Source organism: Somniosus microcephalus, chromosome 29 (assembly GCF_052327205.1).
Source record: "Somniosus microcephalus isolate GS21.2 chromosome 29, FLI_Smic_1.0, whole genome shotgun sequence".
In the NCBI taxonomy this organism is placed as follows: Eukaryota; Metazoa; Chordata; class Chondrichthyes; order Squaliformes; family Somniosidae; genus Somniosus; species Somniosus microcephalus.
The window spans coordinates 24,234,435-24,257,184 of record NC_141015.1 but is presented as its reverse complement, the minus strand read 5'-3'; the positions used below and the strand labels follow the sequence as shown (position 1 = coordinate 24,257,184).

The 22,750-nt window shown below is 43.9% G+C and overlaps 1 protein-coding gene across 3 annotated transcripts in view; it reads left to right on the top strand.

The window, feature by feature from the left end:
- The window catches only part of ercc6 (excision repair cross-complementation group 6), a 67,478-nt gene extending 45,695 nt beyond the window's left edge, over nt 1-21,783 (top strand). For all 3 annotated transcript variants that reach the window (XM_085970386.1, XM_085970385.1, XM_085970383.1), the window contains exons 12-21: nt 1,780-1,875; nt 2,306-2,524; nt 3,230-3,340; nt 3,498-3,617; nt 4,418-4,512; nt 9,584-9,729; nt 10,685-11,473; nt 11,979-12,177; nt 16,068-16,146; nt 19,128-21,783. In XM_085970386.1, coding sequence (XP_085826512.1) covers nt 1,780-1,875; nt 2,306-2,524; nt 3,230-3,340; nt 3,498-3,617; nt 4,418-4,512; nt 9,584-9,729; nt 10,685-11,473; nt 11,979-12,177; nt 16,068-16,146; nt 19,128-19,544 — 2,271 coding nt within the window. In that variant the 3' untranslated portion in view covers nt 19,545-21,783. The remainder of the gene's footprint in view (nt 1-1,779; nt 1,876-2,305; nt 2,525-3,229; nt 3,341-3,497; nt 3,618-4,417; nt 4,513-9,583; nt 9,730-10,684; nt 11,474-11,978; nt 12,178-16,067; nt 16,147-19,127) is intronic.
- The last annotated feature ends 967 nt before the right edge of the window (nt 21,784-22,750 follow it).

Here is a 22,750-nt window from a genome sequence, read left to right as displayed (position 1 = left end):
TCTCTGTCCTAAATGGCTTACCCCTTATCTTTAGACAGTGACCCCTGGTTCTGGACTCCCCCGCCATCGGGAACATCCTTCCTGCATCTAGTCTGTCTAGTCCTGTTAGAATTTTATAAGTTTCAATGAGATCCCCTCTCATTCTTCTAAACTCCAGCAAGTATAAGCCCAATTGACCCAATCTCTCCTCATACGTCATTCCTGCCATCCCAGGTATCAGTCTGGTGAATCTTTGCTGCACTCCCTCCATGGCAAGAACATCCTTCCTCAGATAAGGCGACCAAAACTGCACATGATACTCAAGGTGTGGTCTCACCAAGGCCCTGTACAACTGCAGCAAGACATCCTTGCTCCTGTACTCGAATCCTCTCGCTATGAAGGCCAACATACCATTTGCCTTCTTAACTGTCTGCTGCACCTGCATGCTTACCTTCAGCGGCTGGTGCACAAGGACACCCAGGTCTCGTTGCACTTCCCCTTCTCCCAATCTATTGCCGTTCAGATAATAATCTGCCTTCCTGTTTTTGCCACCAAAGTGGATAACCTCGCATTTATCCACATTATACTACATCTGCCCAATCGCCCAACCAATCCAAATGTTGGTTTGGACCAGTGTTCCCTCTAATTTTTTGGGGGTGTGTGTGGCCCCTTTAAGGGACTGCGTGACCCATTCAAATTTGCGTTTGTGCGCGATTTTTCCATTGTGAAGCCAGCAAGAGGCCTGCGTGGGACCTCCAGACAGCTGCACAGCTTAACGGGAACATTGGTTTGGGCCCCCAATGCTCCCCATTCCTGTCCTTTCCTTGTCTATTGTCAGAACCTATTTCAGGAGCTAGCGTACACCTGTATACTCGTGTGGTTACTGTACTGGATTTATGGGAGGATTGATGACTCACGACTTTGCCCCATTGCATTGTTTTTTGGGTTTTCCTTCTGCTGCTTGGTTAGTTCGTCATCTAATGGGATACATTCACACATCTCAGTGATCTGGGTCTTATTTTACGATTACAGTCACCACACCTTAATTGGGTTCATCCTGCATACCTTGCTGCCTGTTTTATGGTTATTCACTGTTTACTGGAACGTAAGCATTTTATTCATACATAATTTTATTTTTTCATTTTTCTGATTATTAAAACAAAAAAGCCATTTCCAGTATACTGTCTGCTCTTCCTTGTGTAAGTGCGGTCTCGGGGAAAATAAATCTGTGGGAGAGACCTCGAGGCGAAACAAAAAGAGAAACATCTATTGCAAAGCTGACCCAAAGTTCATATCTTGTGTTACTGCATTTAGTTACACATTGATCTGAATTAATTCTGTTTGTGAATCTTGTTGGTTTAACACGGTCGAAGAGGCATTCTAATTGTTGGACTGTGATCTGAACGGTTTGGAGTTAAGTTGTCGTTTGATCAGTGGGGCAGTACTGGTTGATTTGAAGGGCACTGTTCATACAGGTTTTTATTTATTGAGCATTGAGCTCTCAGTTAGTTCTGAATTTGTGTTGCTCGTCTTTTGACTGTTCTTGACTCTGTTAATTTACTGCTAATGTTAGTGTTCTATTAAGTTTTGGATTGAACAACGTTTATGCGGTCTACACTTTACGTCCTGCAAGTGTGGCATTTTATTGATTGCATGAAGAAATTAAAGTAGCGATGCTAACAGAAGATCGGTGCATGTCACAGGGCCTTTTGCACTGAAACATGAACTGCAAATTACAGGGTTGTCCTAATGAACACTGTACGGAAAACTGCAAACTGACTCTGAAACCTTTTTCTGCAGGTGCTGTTTTGTCGCTTAACAGAAGAACAACGTGAAGTCTACCAAAATTTTATAGATTCCAATGAGGTCTATCAGATTCTCAACAGAGAAATGCAGGTCTGGTGTTGCTGCTACTACATATTCCACAAGGAAGCTTGATCCTACGTTGGGTGGGGGGTGCATAAGAATAGTGAGCTTCCCTCTTTTGCCTACTGCTGAAGCAATGCCAGGCTCTTCTTTAACTTTAACATGAATCCCTGAGTGCTTACAGAGGATAACAAATGGAGCTTCGAGTGTTTGATAAATAATTAAGGGATTCCATTCAGTGCTGTGACGTCGAAGCTGCTTATTATCAGTAATGGGCACATGTGCAGTCCAAACACACTGCATCCACCCACTCGCACCGTCCAATGTTGTGTACAGAGGTCTCTTGCGCAGATGCTTTTATGTTCTTACGTAGACACATTGATGTTTAGATAGTGGAGCAAACAGTCAAAATGCTGATTAGTCTCTCTCTCTTTTCCCCTTCCCCCCCACCCAAACATAGGTATTCTCTGGCCTGATAGCTCTCAGGAAGATTTGCAATCACCCCGACCTCTTCTCGGGTGGCCCCAAGATCCTGAAAGGGGTGCCCGATGAGCAGCTGACTGAAGAAGAGCACTTTGGGTATTGGAAGCGGTCTGGGAAGATGATTGTAGTTGATGCCTTGCTAAAGCTGTGGTACAAACAAGGACACCGAGTGTTGCTTTTTTCTCAATCACGACAGGTCAGCATGTTAAACGGAGATCCTAGGATGTTTTGACAATTATAGTGCAAAACACATTCACTTACTAACGCCTCTTCCCTGCCTAACAAAAACAGATTATCAGGTGTCCATTATACTTACTGTTTTGATCCCATTTTAAAATCCATTCCCTCTCTGTCTTTGTTTCGCATTACTTACAGTTGGATTTAATCCTTTCTCCTCCACCTTTTGGTACCATGTTTGTGTACAAACTGTACCTTTTATAGATTCTTTAACATAGTGCATAGTTGTATTTCATGCGTCAGGAGTTGATGTATTTTGAATTTTAGCCAAACTCCTTGCACATATAGCAGTGTAAAAGTTGACAGAATGCCAGGTAATGTTGCTTAAAACTAGTTTTGGTACATTTTCAACTGGGATTTAACTGATCAATATTCAGATTCTTGTCATTTCATTTGGGTTTAAAATGAAAGCTGGTTTAAGAATTTAAAAAGTCTTGTACACTTACCGTATTGCTGTCATTACAATATACCGTCAGATCTGTATCCCTGTTGCAAGTAATGGATTTCTATTCTGCTGTCAATATATATGGCAACTTTATCGCAGATACTATTTTTAAAAAGTGCGTGGTGTTCATTTCTAATTAGTTTTTAGGAGATGGATGTATAAAGATATACTGCATGAACCAGATAAACACACACTGGTTTTTTTTCTTCTGTACACTAGCTGCTGGACATCATGGAGGTGTTTGTACGAAATCTAGGCTATTCTTATTTTAAAATGGACGGAACAACTACAATAGCTTCTAGACAGCCACTCATTTCTAGATTCAATGAGGTAGAAACTTTATAAAAACGTTACACATGCTGCATTAATGCTTTTTGTTCTTGCTGCTTGTCAGTGCAGGTCGAGTTTGCATTTGCTTTTTTGATGAAGAAATGTGCTTTTTTTTTTTGAAAGATTTTTAAAAGAAAAATCTGTTTTCACGTTCTAGAATTCCTCTGTGTTTGTCTTCCTCCTTACCACTAGAGTTGGTGGTTTGGGAGTTAACTTGACGGGAGCGAACCGAGTCATTATATACGACCCTGACTGGAACCCAAGTACTGACATACAGGTGGGCCCTTTTCACTTTGTGTCAGAGCAAACAACACTGAATGGTTGCTGGGGCTTTCATCTCTCATCTGTAGTCCACATAATGCCACAAACATGCATGTGCATTTAAGGCAGTTATTAAGCAATTATGTGTTCACAAGTGCAAGCTTGAGTGTGTTATATTGAGAACAACAACTAAAATTTGCAGTCTGTGCTTTTTATTACCTCATGTCCTCTGGTGGCGTTGCTGTTTTCAATTGTTCCACCCTTTTTCTAGTGTTCTGGTTGGGGCAGGGATTGTGATGGATTTCATGCCTGGGAAAGAGTAGTACATATTGAAATAATCTGAATTGCTTTGAAATGTCTGACCCAATGCTGACACTAAACAGCTCACTTAACGCTGTTGTTAAGTGTGTTCTGGAATAAAATGTTGCCTACACGTTTGGCTAATTCACATTTTGGTTGGGTGTATGCAGTATGGTTGTTCAGCTGTCAGCAATTAGAGTGAGCATAAAGCTTTTAGAAAACTTAATTAAAAACTGCTGGAATTCTAGCAATATGACTGCTTTGTGCAGGTGGGGCTATAACAATTTTTTGCTAAACCATAATGTGACTGTAAACCTTTGCCCTACTTGTAGAATGTTTCCCTGCAATAAAGGTTCATCGTTTCAGCAATAAAAATGTGGAATTTGGAAACTAGAACTGTGTAAAGAAATGAATTGCGCTCGCACGCTTCCGCGTTTGCCATTTGATTCTGAAGCGCTTTGCTCAGCGGGCGGGGAGGTGTGCTGGATGATAATCACTAAACGCTCATTGTTTTAGGCCCGAGAGCGTGCCTGGAGGATAGGCCAAACGAAACAAGTTACAGTTTACAGGTTACTGACAGCCGGATCGATTGAAGAAAAGATCTACCACAGGTCTGTCCGCAACTGGGAATATCTTTTTGTAAATTGTCGGATGATTTTGTAGAAATTGCAAATTAGCCCGGAATCCATTTTGTTTTATTTTTAATGGCTTAGCCAGCAGATACATTTTAATTTCACACCACTAAGACATTAACTCTCAATTTTTCTCCGAGTACTCTTCAGTCTTCTTCTTTCGTATGCTAGTAGCAAATCAAATGTCAATATCTAAGTCGGATATCCAGGCCAAAGCTTCTGGTGTAACAGCGTGGATATCTTGTAGGCTGCCTGTGAATTTCCTCTGAGGGCCGAGTTCAATGATGTGCTCCAGGGTCTGATTAGGAGCTCCACAGTCGCACGATGGGGATGCTTTAATCTTCCATCTATGGAGAAGGTGGCAGCGTCTACCATGACCAGTTCGGAGACGGTTCATGGTTGTCCACTGTTTGCGAGGAAGGTTTGATCCTTCAGGTTGCACTGTGGGGTCCTCTATAAGGAAGCCACTCCATATGTCATAGTTCTTCCAAGCATTTTGCCTTTGGTCATCAAGGCTGAGGGGAGATCACTGAAGGGCTTTGGCGACGGTCCAAAATAGCCTTCTAGATTTGAGACAGGTTGGTGGCAGGTTGTTCAAGTCGGCCTGGATCGTGTCTTTGCTGGGGTAGCGGTTGTATTCTCTGGAGACTGCATATTCGCAGCGTAGGTGTGGTGGTGCGATGTTTGCCAGCACGGGCAGCCAAGGTGTTGGTGTCGATGTCGATAAAGGCGTACCAGTGATAATTCTTATAGTAGAATTCAGCTGGACATCAACGGATTTGACATGCGGACTCGATAGCCATGCCGGAGAGCAGTGCTCCGCTGTAGAGTACACCAGGGCATGTGCTGCCGTACGGAGGGTTTGAGCGTCTGCTCCCCGTGTGGATCCGGTGAGTTTCTGGATCAAGTTGACCCTACTCTTTAGTTTTTTCCCAAGGTTCTGGAGATGCTGTCTATATGACAGGGTGCGATCAAGCGTGACTCCTAAATAGGAGGGTTTTTTGGCTTGTTTTACCTCTGCGCCGCAAAAGGAGACTTTCAAAGCTTAGCTTGCTTGATGGGTGTTGAGGTGGAATGTCGAGGTGAAGGTCTTTTGCGGGTTTGGCTGAAGTCGCCATCGGCAGAAGTAGGCCTCCGTCCTCTGTAAATCACTGGTCAGGATCTCTTCGGTGATGGACACATTCATGTTTTGCATGGCCAAGGCAATGTCATCAGCGTATACGAACTTGCAGGACTCTGTTTCGGGCAGGTCACTGGTGTAAACGTTGAATAATATGGGTGCCAGGACAGAACCCTGTGGGAGTCCGTTGTTCAATGTCCTATATCTGCTCTTCTGGGTGCCAGAGTACACACGGAAGTGTCGGTTGCTAAGCATGGAGTTGAGAAGATGGATCGTTGATCTGCAGGGTAAAATGGCGGAGAGCTTGAAAAGCAGTCCATGCTTCCATACTGTGTCATACGCTGCTGGTAGGTCCACGAGTGCTACAGCGGTCTTGAGCTGGTGCTGGAAGCCTGCTTCGATGTGTGTTGTTAAAGCTACCACTCGGTCGCAGCAGTTACGGCCGCTCCGGAAGCCTGCTTGCCCCTTAGGGATGGGTGGCTCGGTGATGGGAGCTAGTCTGTGGCGTAGTAGCCTCTCCAGCACTTTATAACAAGTGCAAAGTAAGGAGATCGGGTGGTAGCTGGAGGCTTCACAAGCATTCTTCCCCTGCTTCAGGAGGGCAATTATTTTAGTCTCCCTCCAAATAGGTGGAATTTTACCAGTTGCCAGAACCTCAGAGAAGAAGGAGGTCAACCACCTCTCGCTCTTCAGTTATAAGTACAATTGTATTTTTCTGCATTCATCTGTGTAGAGATCTAAGAGAAAAGCACAAATGCAAGGAAAACGAGAAAGTGCTGGAAATGGTCAGCCACTAAATCCGTATCCGAAAGAGAGGGGTAGATTAATATTTCAGTTGAAACTCATAAAAACAGTCGTAAAAGATGAGGGGTGTTCCAGCTGGGGATTGGAACGCTTTGCCTTTCAGTTACCCTCTGTTGGTGCCAAGTAGTCTCAGGTTAACGATGTGCCCCAGCCCAGCCTAGCCTCAGAAGACCAGCACCTATTATAACAGGGTCAGTTTTTCATGTCCCGTATTGGCTACCCTGTTGCCTTTCTGAGTGACATTGCCAATTAGTGCTGAATTAGGCATGGTTTTGTGCTGTGGGTCCATGCTCACCAGCAACTAAATTAAGTCTGGTTTAACACATTTAACTTATGACCCTTAAAAACAGCAGGAAGAGGAAATTTTCATCCATTAATCTAGGCTTTATTTGAACCCAGGTCCCAGACGTGAAAGGCCAATGTCTTTACCCACTGCACCTGCCAATCCCCTTTCACCAGGAGTTCTGATTGAGGATCCCACTTGAAACATGAGCCTGTCTTTCTCTTTCAGATGCCAGCTGTACATTTCCAGTATTTCTGCAACCATCCTTCATTATTTGCACTCTACAGTTTGGTTCCCTTCATGTAAAACAAAACCAAATTAAAACCAGGGGCAGAAGAGCTCAGTTTATGAAATTAATGAATAATAAACCATTGAGTAACATTGGACCATATAAAGCAATGGTGCTATTACAGATGGTTTGTTTTCGCATAACCCACCACTAACAAGTTTGTCTTAGTAGAACTGGTAGTTCTTGCACTAAATGATGGGAGAAATGAACACCTGCTGGAACCCCTCCCCCTCCCCCTTACAATGATTTAAAGCATAATGTTTATAAAAGAGTAAGAAGTCACACAACACCAGGTTATAGTCCAACAGCTTTATTTGAAATCACAAGCTTTCGGAGCGCTGCTCCTTCTTCAGGTGAAGTGGAGAAATGCATAAAGACACAGCTTATATAGTCAGAGAATCATGTCAGATGTTTACAGGTAACCTTTCCAACTGCCATTTATCACACCTCGGCAGAGAGATAATCACAGCAGTCAAAGGTGTGAATGGTGTCCAAACAGGTCAGTCAGGGAAACATTACATCAAAGAACAATGAGGTGGGGTCACAAGGGGTCAAATATTGCAGATGCTGGGGTCTGTATGAAAAACAAACAGACAAAAAACATTTTTTTTTGGCTGGAAATCACAGCAGGTCCGGCCGCATCTGTGTAGAGAGAACAAGCCAATGTCGACTCGAGTCTGGATGACCCTGCATCAGGTGGGGTTACATGTAGCGTGACATGAACCCAAGATCTCGGTTGAGGCCGTCCTCATGGGTGCGGAACTTGGCTATCAGTTTCTGCTCGACGATTTTGCGTTGTCGTGTGTCTCGAAGGCCACCTTGGAGAATGCTTACCCGAAGATCGGAGGCTGAATGTCCTTGACTGCTGAAGTGTTCCCCGACTGGGAGGGAACACTCCTGCCTGGTGATTGTTGCGCGGTGTCCGTTCATCCGTTGTCGCAGTGTCTGCATGGTCTCGCCGATGTACCATGCTCCGGGGCATCCTTTCCTGCATCGTATGAGGTAGATAACGTTGGCCGAGTCACATGAGTATGTACCATGTACCTGGTGGGTGGTGTCCTCACGTGTGATGATGGTATCTGTGTTGATGATCTGGCATGTCTTGCAGAGGTTGCTGTGGCAGGGTTGTGTGGTGTCGTGGTCGCTGTTCTCCTGATATTGCTGCGAACGATGGTCTGTTTGAGGTTAGGCGGCTGTTTGAAAGCGAGTAGTGGAGGCGTGGGGATGGCCTTAGCGAGGTGTTCGTCGTCATCGATGACATGTTGAAGGCTGCGAAAAACATGGCGTAGTTTCTCCGCTCCGGGGAAGTACTGGACGACGAAGGGTACTCTGTTGGTTGTGTCCCGTGTTTTGTCTTCTGAGGAGGTCTGTGCGATTTTTCGCTGTGGCCCGTCGGAACTGTCGATCGACGAGTCGAGCGTCATATCCCGTTCTTACAAGGGCGTCTTTCAGTGTCTGTAGGTGTCCATCGCGTTCCTCCTTGTCTGAGCAGATCCTGTGTATTCGCAGGGCTTGTCCATAGGGGATGGCTTCTTTAACGTGGTTAGGGTGGAAGCTGGAGAAGTGAAGCATCGTGAGGTTGTCCGTGGGCTTGCGGTAGAGTGAAGTGCTGAGGTGTCCGTCTTTGATGGAGATTCGTGTGTCCAGGAATGAGACTGATTCTGAGGAGTAGTCCATGGTGAGTTTGATGGTGGAATGGAACTTGTTGATGTTATCGTGTAGTCTTTTCAGTGATTCTTCGCCGTGGGTCCATAGGAAGAAAATGTCGTCGATGTATCTGGTGTATAGCGTTGGTTGGAGATCCTGTGCAGCGAAGACCCCAGCATCTGCAATTTGTGACCCCACCTCATTGTTCTTTGATGTAATGTTTCCCTGACTGACCTGTTTGGACACCATTCACACCTTTGACTGCTGTGATTATCTCTCTGCTGAGGTGTGATAAATGGCAGTTGGAAAGGTTACCTGTAAACATCTGACATGATTCTCTGACTATATAAGCTGTGTCTTTATGCATTTCTCCACTTCACCTGAAGAAGGAGCAGCGCTCCGAAAGCTTGTGATTTCAAATAAAGCTGTTGGACTATAACCTGGTGTTGTGTGACTTCTTACATTTGTCCACCCCAGTCCAACTCCGGCATCTCCACACCATTTATAAAAGAGACCATGTTAAATTGGTGATAGGCGACTACCTTTTGTGAGCACCATGGGAAATTGAAACTTTCTGCATGCAATTATTTAGTAATATTCTACGTATTTAAACATTCTTGTTTAAGATTAATATTATATTAGCGTTGGGAGATGAAACAATTTTAAAATGCAATAAATTCACACTAGTGTAAGGTTCATGATGAGTTGTGGAAAGGTTATATGACTACATTTAAAATGCATGTTAGTTTGTTCTAGTGCAATATAGTTCCTGAGAAAACTGCAGTATAACTAAAGAGGCATGTGATTTTAATTTTCCTTTTTTATTACTAAATTAATTAGAGGGAGTTGTAAATCTTTTCATATGTGGTTTCTTTAAATGAATTATATAATTCTCACTTCATTACAGGCAAATCTTCAAGCAGTTTCTGACTAATCGAGTATTGAAGGACCCAAAGCAGAGACGGTTTTTCAAATCTAATGATCTTAGCGAGCTTTTCACATTAAGCAGCCCAGATGGTTCTCAGGGAACAGAAACAAGTGCAATTTTTGCAGGTATTACCCAATTTAAAGCTAACAAATAGAATCCAATGCATTGTGAAATAGTGATTGTAATTCACCACACTTGCTGTCCCTCATCTTGCTTCTTAAGGGAAGAATTTGCTTGGTGAATCTCCATGCAGAGTTAAAGGAAAGAGATTGCATTTATGTAGTGCCTTTCACGACCTCAGGATGTCCCAAAGCATTTTACAGCCAATTATGTACTTTTGAAGTGCAGTCCCTGTTGTAATGTAGGAAACCAATTTGCGCACAGCAAGGTCCCACAAACCAGCAATGTCATATTGATCAGATAATCTGTTTTTAGGTGTTGGTTGAGGGATAAATATTAGCCAGGATACTAGATAGTGCCACGGGATCTTTTACGTCCACCTGAGAGGGCAGACGGATCTTCAGTTTAATGTGTCATCCGAAAGACGGCACCTTCGACAGTGCAGCGCTCCCTCAGTACTGCACTGTCAGCCTAGATTTTGTGCTCGACTCTCTGGAGTGGGACTTGCACCCACAACCTTCTGACTCAGAGGCGAGCATGCTACCCCTGAGGATTGGTGTGGATCGTGTTGAGTTGTTGACTCTTGAGTTGCGGCTTGTTAATTTGCTCCACGAGCTGGTGGGTGATGGGCCGAAGCGCTGTGTTTGATGGGAGGGATTGAGGAGAATTGAAGTGAACCAATCAGATAGTTAAAGAAACAGGGTGAACCCAGCAGCAGGTTTCAGAAATGGCAGAAATTGTTGGCAGGATTATCGTAGGTTTGTTCAGAAAGAAAAAGTTTGTATTTACATTTTGCATTTCATGGTCTCAGGATGTCCCAAATCATTTTACAGCCAATTAATCACTTTTTGAAGTGAAGTCACATAGACTCGTACTAGTGCATATCTCAAATATTGTAATTAATGTTTAATTTAACCGGCTCTTCATTAACTACCAGTGTCTATGTTTGTTCTCGTTTAGGCACTGGGTCAGATGTTCATGTGCCAAGCATTCACAGAAAGAAAACTGGGAGCATTTCCACTTTTCCACAGAAGAGAAATATCTCGCCATCAGACCAAAACTCCACCAAGCATTTCAAGTTGCCACGTGATTTGCCTTTCCAGTACAATTCAGAGAAAAGCCAGTCAGGAAGACTTTCTATTAGCTCACAAAATGAAGTGAAAGAGGACAATGTTTTTGGCAGTTGTGAAACTGTTACTCGGGAAAAACTAGAAATGAAAAATGCTGAACGTCCATCTAGTTCAGAGACAGAATATCATGGCTTGAATATTAACTCTGGCAGTGGTCAGTCCACCGATTCTGTGCATGAGAAAGCTAACAGCAATTCTAATAATGCAGAATGTAACACCTCGATGCACTCCACATCCATCAATAAAGCTGGACTATCTGATCATGACCACGAACTAGGACAGACTGTACAGGAGGCGGACAGAAAACACTGTGCTCTGCATTCAGACACGTTGCAAAATGCAACTGGCACTGCCTTGGTTGAAACCGGCAAGAGTCACAGACTTCATCATAAACACCGGTCTAAAACGAAACATCAGATAACTGGGGGTGAGCAGGATAGGGCTCTTTCAGTCGCCAGAAAACACAAGCGTCGCAAAGATGCCTATTTTGAAGGTGAGCGCATTCCACACTTGGTAAAGAGGCGGAAAATGAAAAAGAGGGACCATGAGGAAGAACAGAAGAAGGAAACCCGCAGGCAGAGTGACGATTATGTGTTGGAAAAGCTCTTCAAAAAGTCTGGTAATTCTGGTCTTTTATTTATCGTGCATGTGTTTACGTTGTTAATTACATTTATGTTGTAAGATCATTTTTTGTGTTTTAATAAAAAAAAGATGTTGCAGTCTGAAAGTAAGATTTCCATTACATGATGGCATTGAGTCAAATGTTCCAAATGTAGCTCAGGTCTGCTCACCGTTAGATATGTAATTATGAAACTGAGTGGCGTGGTTAGATTTCATAAAATACAATCGTGCAGGAGAGCAAATAATTAGTGCATTAGTATGAATGTGACACTGGATGATTTGTATTGTAACATAGTGCACCTTTATTTTTTTCCATCTTTATTTTTGTCTTTATAGCCTTTAATTTCTTGTATTAAAAGTTGATGACAATGGGAGGCTCAACAAGTCCTAATTAGCAGTGCACAGTCCAGCCTAATTCGCGGCAAAAAATTGCAGTAAAGTTGGTAGCCATTGTGGCAATGACGCTGTTTAATTTGGAAAGTGTTTTTCTCTGGTTTATAAAGGAATCCACAGTGTGATGAAGCACGACGTTATCATGGAGTCATCCAACCCCGATTATGTATTAGTCGAAGCAGAAGCTAATCGAGTTGCTCAGGAGGCTTTGAAAGCACTGAAGGCCTCAAGACAGCGTTGCCTGGGTGCCTCTGGTGTGCCATCCAGGATTGGCGGCAGTAAGCTGTCAGGAGCAGCAGCTGCTATAAAGTAAGATATTGGCAATAGTGCAATTCTTGCACAGGAGGTTTTGATTTTAGTTTGACTTGTTTTTTTTAATTTAAAAAAAAGTCTACACGGGATCTGGGCGTCGCTGGCAAGGCCGGCATTTATTGCCCATCCCTAGTTACCCTGAGAAGGTGGTGGTGGGTCTTCTTGAAAGCAGTTTGATACAACTGAGTAGCTCGTTAGGCCATTTCGGAGGGCAGTTAAGAGTTAATCACATTGGTGCGGGGCTAGAGTCACACAGCCCTGATCGGGTGAGGCCAGCCGATTTCCTTATCTAAAAGACATTAGTGAACCCAATCCGACAACTTTTACTGATACCAGGTTAACTTGTAAGATACAGTAGCCTAGAAATTCGGTGGGCTGCGCCACCAGTTAGCGCCTAAAGAGGGCACTCAGTGGCTTTAGCGCCACTGGCCACGCCTCCCGCGATATTTAGCGGGGCGCTAATGGCGGCGTTAGCCTGTAGCGCTGCGCCGCCACCGATGACGTCATCGGTGTGTGCAGCGCCCCGCTACCGCCCCGATCGCGATATTTGGTCGCGCCCGCCTCTGTAACGCCGGTCGCAAATCGCGCCCGGTTCACGGGGCCTACCTGTGGCGGTAGTGGTGCAAATTAAGGTGGCGGTGCGGGGTGGCCATTTTTTTCGGTGGCCGTCTGCCAGCACCTCCGTCCCCGGCCTCCTGATCTCCCCCCCCCCCCCCCCCCCCCCCCCCCGGGCAGTGCCGGCTGTGTCCCGAGATCCCGGCACTTCTCGGTGCCGGGCTCTTTTGCCGGCACTCGCGATCGGTCATCGCGCTGGTGCAGGCCCCTCCCCCTTAAGAAGGGGAGGAGGGCCTGCAGTACCGCAGTGCGCCGTGCCGCGGCGTGTGGCACTGCGGCACGTTGCGCTGCGATACTCAGTTTCAGCGCCCCAAGAGGGTCGCGGGGCGCCTCGAGCAGCGCCCCGCGTCCCTCTTGGGGTGCTCAAACTGAATTTCCGGCATGCGCAACGGCTCCATTCGCAGCGGTAATTCCGGCGCCCAGGCGAGCTTGGCGCCCCGTTTGGGGCCCCACCGAATTTCTAGGCCAGTATCTTTTATTTTTGCCCTGCATAGTAAAATGTCAGGAACAGTGTATTTTATTAAACCTCCAATTAACAGTGCTGCTGGCCTGCATTAAGATTTTAAACTCTGATGAAACATTGCTTATCCACCAGCTCTTCAATCAGAGTTGCAGGGAAGAATAACTGAAGTAAAGAGTACTACCACAATGCAAAATCCAAATTCATAGATTTTAGCTTCAGAATGCACCTGAGGTGTGTCTACAAGATAAACTCTACTAATCTAATTCTTTTACAGTGATTATGTTGTATTTTATTTTAGGAAAATTTGTCTCCGGTGTAGTATTGGCACCAGAACGTTTTTAGTGTCATGTTGGATGCACGACACGTGCTTCATAGGTTACAGTTATCTCTAGGCTAGTCTGTAATGTATTCATTGACTGCAAGGCAGAGAGAGATGCGGATCGGTATTTGGTTCCAGTGACACCATAGGTGTTTTTGAAGCTGGTTTTGATCGGCAGCCGTATACCCGAGAGGCAGCGCTGATACCGTTGAAATCTGTTTTAATTGACAGTCTTGGTGAATTGCGATAGATATCTTTTTAGCTTCCTTTATATCAACTTGGACATCAAAAGGAAACAAGCTGTACCCAGACTGATGACCATGTTCTTCAGTTTCCTGTTTTGCTGTGCCGGTATACAGGTTGGGGGCTCAATCAAGAATGCAGTGTTTTTTTTAATTCGTTCATGGGATGTGGGCGTTGCTAGCAAAGCCAGCATTTATTGCCCATCCCTAATTGCCCTTGAGAAGGTGGTGGTGAGCCGCCGCCTTGAACCGCTGCAGTCCGTGTGGTGAAGGTACTCCCACCGTGCTGTTAGGGAGGGAGTTACAAGACTTTGACCCAGCGCCGATGAATGAACGACGATATATTTCCGAGTCAGGGTGGTGTGCGACTTGGAGGAGAACTTGCAGGTGATGGCGTTCCCGTGCGCCTGCTGCCCTTGTCCTTCTAGGCAGTAGAGGTCACGGGTTTGGGAGATGCTGCTGAAGAAGCCTTGGCGAGTGTATCTTGTAGATGGTACGCACTGCAGCCACGTACGCCGGTGGCGGAGGGAGTGAATGTTTAAGGTGGTGGATGGGGTGCTAATTAAGCGGGCTGCTTTGTCCTGGATGGTGTCGAGCTTCTTGAGTGTTGTTGGAGCTGCACTCATCCAGGCAAGTGGAGAGTATTCCATCACACTCCTGACTTGTGACTTGTAGATGGTGGAAAGGCTTTGGGGAGTCAGGAGGTGAGTCACTCACCGCAGAATACCCAGCCTCTGACCACAGTGATGTTACCTCTCGTGAAGCTACTCACAAGGGCCTCATAGTTGAAAATTATTGAATAGAACTGCTAAGACATTGAAAATTATTGTTTTGAAACACAGGATAAAGTTAAGTGAAGTACTATATCTAACCAACTCTTCTGCCCTTGCTTCTGCATAAGTTAACCTGATTTATAGTTTTTAGCCTGAGCTATATGGTCTATTAGTGTGGTGGTTTTTTTGCTGATCACGAAGAGAATGTGTGCAGCACAGATCAATTCTGTGCATACCCCCAACGGAAAAGGGGTTCATTGTTCAATCTTATAGTACACTATCACAAATTACTTTGTTCTTAAGGTCAAGTTTAGCCTCATAGGAAGTGTGTACTTGCCAATACATTGCTGACTTTTGTGTTGAGCAAGGGTAAATGAATTGGGAACTGGCCAAAATTTGTAACAAGTTTCATGGAGAAAATGAGACTTGTCAAGGATTCAATTTTATTGTGGCACAGAACACGTTGAGTCAGCTCTCCTGATCTACGAAGCCACTCTGGTGCCAACACTGGGAAGCATCCTTCCAGGTCCTGGAGTGGCTCCATAGCAAACAGTGAGGGCCATGACTTCAGACCCACCTGAAAGGTGCTGGGAAGCCACCTGACCGAGGAGAATTACATTTGGGAAATCTATATTCCTGGATAAAAGCACGGTTTCCTGAGGTCAGACAATCCCAGAGCAGCTCTTGGGTTTGCGCGATGTCACCCTGGTAAAATAGATCCAAATTTAAATTGTTCCTATGAATTAACATGTACAGGAAACTTTGTTATATCCGGCACCGACGGGACCGAGCTGTTGCCAATCTATCAAAACTGCCGGACATACAAAGTTAATGTTGAAGCATACGGAGGTTTTCATCTCCGTATCTGACTACAAGCTGTTGCTAAGCTACAGAGACGCTTCCAAGGTACGGGCCGACTGTTTACAAGCTGGTGCTAAGCAACAGTGTTTGTTAACAGTCGGCCCGTACCTTGGAAGCGTCTCTGTAGCTTAGCAACAGCTTCAGAGAGACTTTCCAGAGCCCGACTGTTGAAAACAAAGCCACGAGAAGAAAAAAAACCTAACAAAACGGCTCCTGATTTCTGCCGGTAGATCGAGGTTTCCGGACATACAACCTCCGGATAAACCAAAGTTTCTTGTATATATTTTTGTAAAAGAAGGGTTAGGTTTGGATAACAAACTGGTTGAGTTTTGCTTGTGTCATCTGATCCTCTTGATTACATATTTCCTCCTCCTTCTTGTGCATTATTTACTTTGTAATGTTATTTCAGCACCAATTTGATTAGGATGAGAGGATTTATGGGATTTAAAGTACTGTTTAACGTGCCTGTGTAAACGGTGTTCTCTTAAGCTGAAAAAGTAGTAACATGGATTCAAAGCATAATAGCAACATACTGTGTGAGCATGATGCAGGCTACCGTTTCGTAAAATGTATGTTGAAAGTTCAAAATCTTGTTCCATTTTCTCATGTCCTAGGCTGAGATTTGGCCAGAAGAAAAACCCACTGATTCCAACCAGCAGCCCTCCTTCTAAATCCACTCCGGAAAAATGCAAGGTACAGTTGACATGATTTTGACTAATCACTTAATAATAAAGAATAATAGAATACTTGCAAGTTATTACAAGGATGTTAATTAATTGAGGATTGAGATAATGTGAAACTCAAGTAATTTATAACAATCACTTTAACCAGTGCTCATTGTCCCACAGTGCAATTGATGGTTGTTGTTAGGACTAGAGTAGCCAGCCTGCATATTGATGGCTGTAGCCAAGTATTCAGGGATTTTATAGGCATTGGGCTCATAGTAAGACATAACATTAAATTTGTGGAACTATAATACTGTAAAATGAGTCAAGTACAAAAATCACTATGTTCAATTAAAAGAAATCACAAATAAAATCCCTCCTTAACAGCACTGTTGGGAGTACCTTCACCTCACGGACTGCAGCAGTTCAAGAAGGCAGCTCACCACCACCTTCTCAAAGGCAATTAGGGATAAGCAATAAATGCTGGCCTTGCCAGCGACACCCACATCCCCATGAATGAATTTAAAAAAACACTTTTATTGTAGCAAAATAAGAAACATTTTCAGAATCTTCTACAAGCAGTTGTTTGCTTTTCTACTGTTCTACTTTGCCCTGAAGGTTCTGTTGAAGATCAGAGGAAAGTAACAAAGGTTATTCCCCTACCCCCATATTAGCAGTACCATTCAGGCATATCAACCAGCCTGAAGACATGTCTCTTTCCCTCCCTAGACTGACAATAATGGCAGTCAGACTTTGGTTGTCACCTATGCTATTAAAGAAACCAAGTTAACCGCTAAGTGACTGACACCCAAGTCCATTTGTTCTGTTCAATTCTGAGTTGAGCTTGAAACCCCACATCCTAACCATCATCGAAACCACACTTAAAATCACGCCGGCCATTCTGGGAAACAGCAGCCCAATATTCACGCAGCTGGAATCAACCCACTATCCAGATGGATGGCGTCATGGGACGCATGCAACATAAAGAACCAAGACCTCACCACTGACCCAACAGCAGAGGCCCCTGGCCCCGACCTCCCTCGGAGACAGTGCCCACCACATGGACGGTGCGGCCACCTGCTCCACAGGCGGAAGATGAGGGATGACCCGAAGTGCGACTGTGGCCATGAGTCCCAGACCATGGAACCCATCACATCAACCTGCCCACTGAGATCTGCTGCGGGAGGCACCTCATTTCTCCACTCAGCATCTCAGGAGGCCATCGAATGGAGAGACAAACTAGACATCCCATTATAAGCTTTTCCCAACAACAATCAAAACCACTTCACCTCAAAAACATTACCCAGTACCTACTTCATTGTGTTTACCTCTTGGCTGGGCCTCTGTTTTCCTTATGTCTGTTGGTGACGTGTCTTGGGACATTTTTTTTGTTAAACGTGTTTATATAAATGTAAATTGATATTATTGGACCCAACAAACTTCAAATTCCTATTTGGAAAGCATTGGTGACTAGGCTAAATTTGAATGAGTTCCATGCTGTAGGGACAGAGGCATCTTATTTCAGATTGAATATAGATGCAGAAATTCAATGCCCATGCCTATCCTGCATTGAAGTCTTGAGAAAGAATGTTGCTTCCATTAAATGGCTGATAAAATGGGTGTGTAGTTATTTGTGTCACACTGTGGTGCTGCAACTATTTGTGTCCTTTGACTCTAAACTTTCAGTATCTTGTTGAACAACTGGCATCTGGTGTGTTAACTGGTCTGCTGTATTCAGCTAGGCTACTGAGTGGTATGTGGGAACCCACTGAGGCTATTGAATAAACAGATACTTGAGCTAGCAATTCAAGCAAGTCAGTTTATGTAATAGCAGATACTTGATCTAACCTTGGTTCAGACAAGTAGCATGCCAGGATAGCGACAGGTAGCATGCCAGGATATCGACAGGTAGCATGCCAGGATATCTGCAAGTCAGTAGCTTGTAGTAGCCAGCACACCTTCACCAAACACTGTTGGTTTGATTTAACTATTAGAAACAGGGTATTTGATTAAACTGGCCATATTGTACTTTGTTATACAGCAGAGTGAAAAGTTTCAACAGCATTAAATGTTAGGCCACTGGATGTCACTGGTACACCTTGGTGAGACCACACCTGGAGTACTGTGTACAATTTTGGTCTCCTTACCTAAGGAAGGATATACTTGCCATAGAGGGAGTGCAGCGAAGGTTCACGAGATTGATTCCTGGGATGGCGGGACTGTCATATGAGAAGAGATTGAGTAAACTAGGCCTGTATTCTCTTGAATTCAGAAGAATGAGAGGGGATCTCATTGAAGCATACAAAATTATTACAGGGCTTGATAGGGTGGATGCTGGGAGAATGTTTCCCTTGGCTGGGGAGTCTAGAACCAGGGGCCACAGCCTCAGGATAAAGGGTAGGCCATTCAGGACTGATGAGAAGAAATTTCTTCACACACAGGGTAGTGAATCGTTGGAATTCTCTACCCCAGAGGGCTGTGGAGGCTCAGTCATTGGATATATTCAAGACAGAAGTCGATAGATTTCTGACTAGTAAGGGCATCAAGGGATATGGCGATAGGGCCGGTGAATGGAATTGAGGCAGAAGATCAGCCATGATCTCATTGAATGGCAGAGCAGGCTCGAAGGGCCGAATGGCCGACTCCTGCTCCTATTTCTTATGTTACCTAGCATGCTAGATGCCTAGTGATCAGAGTATATTAACCATAATGTGAGCTGTACCTTTACTAATACTGACACAATATTTTTTGGATCATTTTTGAATAATGCCTTAAGTACTGAGTCACTAGAAATAAATGCTGTGCATCAACTTAATATTTTATATCAGAAATGTATCTAATTTCCTTAACTTTTGTGATAGCTGCTGCAAGGGTTGACAAAGATTTGACTTGTTAGTGTTTTCTTAACTCTAAGCTTTGCTCTATATATTATTTTTCTTTACTGACTGTGAGTGCAGTGAATGAATTGAACAAGAAGATCTTTTATTTTGGTTTACTTTTTCCGGTTAGGATGCCGCTGTCATTGAAAAGGACAAAGTTGCCAGATCTCATTTCAGTGGTGTTGCAACGGAAGAAGAGGCGAGTCGTGCGCTTCCGTCGTCGTACTCGCTGCTGGCCAAAATGCGAGCGAGGAACCACCTGACTCTCTTCCAAAGGCTCGAAAGCGACGAGAGCTCTGAGCCTGCGACGGTGCCGGCCCCTGTTCCGACCGAGCACGACGACCTGTTGGTGGAAATGCGGAACTTCATTGCATTCCAGGCTAGCAGCGACGGACAAGCCACGACTGCGGAGCTGTTGCAAGAATTCCAGTCCAGGTTATCAGCTGCGCAGACAGTTGTTTTCCGAGAACTTCTCAGGAACTTGTGCGCTTTCCACAGAAGCGCATCTGGAGATGGAATCTGGAGACTGAAACCGGAATTTCGGTGAACATTCCTGAAGGTGCTGCGAATCATGTCAGCGGTGTGACTGAGCTCCCGGTTTAATTGCTGCTAAGTACAGGAAACTTTCTTTTATCCAGCACGGACGGGACCGACGTGGTGCCAGTTCATCAAAAATTCCGGATAACCGAACGCTATAGTAAAAGATAGGGAGAGCTGACAGCTCCGTATAAAGCAACAAACCCTATTGCTTAGCAACAACTGTAGAACAATGGCCAGAAGTTTCAAGCGTCTCTGTAGCTTAGCAACAGCTGCAGCCACACCCTTGCACAGCAACAAATGGAAGAAGGCAAATAAATATGAAGTAAAACCTACTCCTGAATTTTGCCGGTTAACCGAGATTTCTGGTTATTTAGGTGCCGGTAAATCGAAAGTTTCCTGTAACGCAATCATTTTAATAGTAGCGGTTCAATTAGCCATGGGAAATGTTAAAAAAGGGCAACAGAAAAAAACTTGAAGATACAATACTGCTTTCAATTTGCTCCTGTGTTAGGGGTAAAATGTAATACTGAAGAAATTACTTGAAATGTGTACTTTTTAGTCAGTGATGTAGAATTGAAGAGAGATCTTTAACCCGCGTTGAGTTTCTTGGAGATATAATGTTGAGAAAATGTTGCTATCTACCTCACATATGGAAAAAAGGACCTTTAAAACTGCAGTGTGTCGAGTTTAAATCTGTGATTTCAATGCACTTAACTACCTCCATTCCCAGAAAACTACTATATTTAATTTTGATCCAAAGATAGATGAAAATCTTCACTTTTGTATCACCCGATTTCTTTGGCTAAACAGACCTGTTCGCTAGTCTGGGGAGCATTTAACTAACACAGCCCAAATAATAACTACTATGAATAATGATTGATATTAATAATTAATACTATTGTAAATAATATTTAAGAACTAGATGTGTACAAACATTCTAAATAAACCAAAAGTAGATTTTTGTTGTTTAAAATGTATTTTCATTGCATTGAATTTGTTTTAGGGGAATGGATGAATGTAATCAGAAGGTACGTTCAAATTACAGATTTTAATGTGGAACACTGGACCTTCCAGTAAAAATAACATTTGTTTTGGTTATAGGCTATAGAAAAATCCAATTTAAGGCAATAAGATTTAATGTCATGCCAATATGCATCTTGTGTTAATTCATCGCCTACAATGACTCCATCACCTCTACTCCTGGTGTTATATTGCTAAAGGTGCTCTCCACTTGTGCTGCTTGCTGTTTTTTCGAGGCTCAAACAAACATATCCCAATATTATGCTATTCTGAGATCCCAGCAGCAACACGGGGCGGGGGGCAGGGGGCGGGGGGGTGGTGAGGGAAGGAAGAACTTGAATTTATGTGGCACCTTATCACATTCTCAGGACATTGGAAAGTGCTTTACAACCAGTGAAAACTTTTTGACGTGCAATCGCTATTATGTAGACAAACACAGCAGCCAATGCAAGCATTAGCAAGAGTCCACCAACACCAAATGAATCAGTGACCAGATCATTTGTTTACGATGGTGTTGGTGAAGGGAGGAATGTTGGCTACAACACTGGGAGAACTTCCCACACTTCTTTGAATGGTGCCTTGGGATCTTTTACGTCCACTTGAGCGGGCAGGTAGGGCCTCGGTTTAATGTCTCAACACCTCTGCTAATACAGCCTTCCCCTCGGTACTGCCGTGCAGCGTCTGTCATGTGCTAGAAATCTGTAGTGAGGCTTGAACCCAGAATCTCCTGATTCAGGCAGAAGCGTTACCAACTGAGCAAGCTAGCTCAGAATATACTGCACTTGTAAGAAAACTGAAAGGTTGCTGTGGAGGCCAAGTCACTGAATATATTTAAGAAGGAGATCGATAGATTTCTAGACACAAAAGGCATCGAGGGGTATGAGGAGAGAGCGGGAATATGGTATTGAGATCGAGGATCAGCCATGATCGTATTGAATGGCGGAGCAGGCTCGAAGGGCTGAAGGGCCTACTCCTATGTTGCTATGTTTCTTCTAAAAGTTTTATTTAAAATGCAAAACCTGGTTTACATTAAGAATGAAAGTTGATATTAAATCTTGACAGTGAATTCAATTTCTTCAGCTAGCTTCATCAAAAATTATATCTTTTTTTCCACATTTTGAGTGGATTTTAAAAATATTTGTCTTTATAAATTGCTGTTTCAATGCTGAACGGAACTTAACACTTCACTTATGTATGATAATAATTAAATTACAATTTGAACAAGTGTTTTACTCCTTATATTGACAACTATGAAACCTCATCCTATACTTGTGATTCAGTGCTCCAGTCTCTTCCAAGCTGTTTTCTGAATTTACTTCTTCCTCCCTGCTAAGAGCATTTTAACGCTGAATTCTGGAAACAATTAAAAGGCAGCTCACACAGCACATTGGCCTAGAAATTGGGTAGGGGCGCAAAAGTCAGCGGAGCGCAGGATTTAGCGCAGCGATCGGAGTAATACCAATCGCCAGATATTGGGGCAGAAATTCCTCCCCAAACGCGTGAGTACGGAAGGGGTACTCAACGCGCCTGGCCGGAGGAAATGCCGGTTTTCAGCATGCACAGCGCATGCGCTGAAAACCGGCATTTCCTCTCCTCTAACCCAAGAGGTGAAGAGGCTAGCGCGTGCGTCTTGGATTTCCTCTGTTTTGGGGGATTTGCGCATGTGTAAAGGCCTCCGGTCTTTACGCTTGTAAAAAGCACACGTAAGTATTTATTTTTACAGGTAAGTGGTGTTTTAGTGTAATTTAGAATTTTTTTTCCCACAGGTTTATTATTTTAAAGAATCTGCGATAAGGTAAGTTTAGTTTTAGACCCTTTTTATTAAAAATTTATTTTTTTCAAAAAAAAAATTGTTTAAATTATTTTTTTAAACTTATTTATACTTAATTTAATGATTGGGATGTTTTTTAAATTTTTATTTAAAGATTAAATAGTGTTTTGGGCCCCTGTAGTTTTCATGAGTTTGACAGTTCTTACACTCAAACTCATGAATGAACCTTCCCCTCCCCTGATTGGTTGTAAAGTGCTCACCTGATCCCAGCCGGCACATCGCACTAACTACGCCGCTGGATCAGGTAAGCACTGCGCGCTGACATCAGAACCGGGCCTGTGACAGGAAATGCAAGCAGGCCCGGGCTTCAGATGTCAGCGCGCAGGGTGAGTGCAGATCGGGGGCTTGCACGCGTGGCAAGC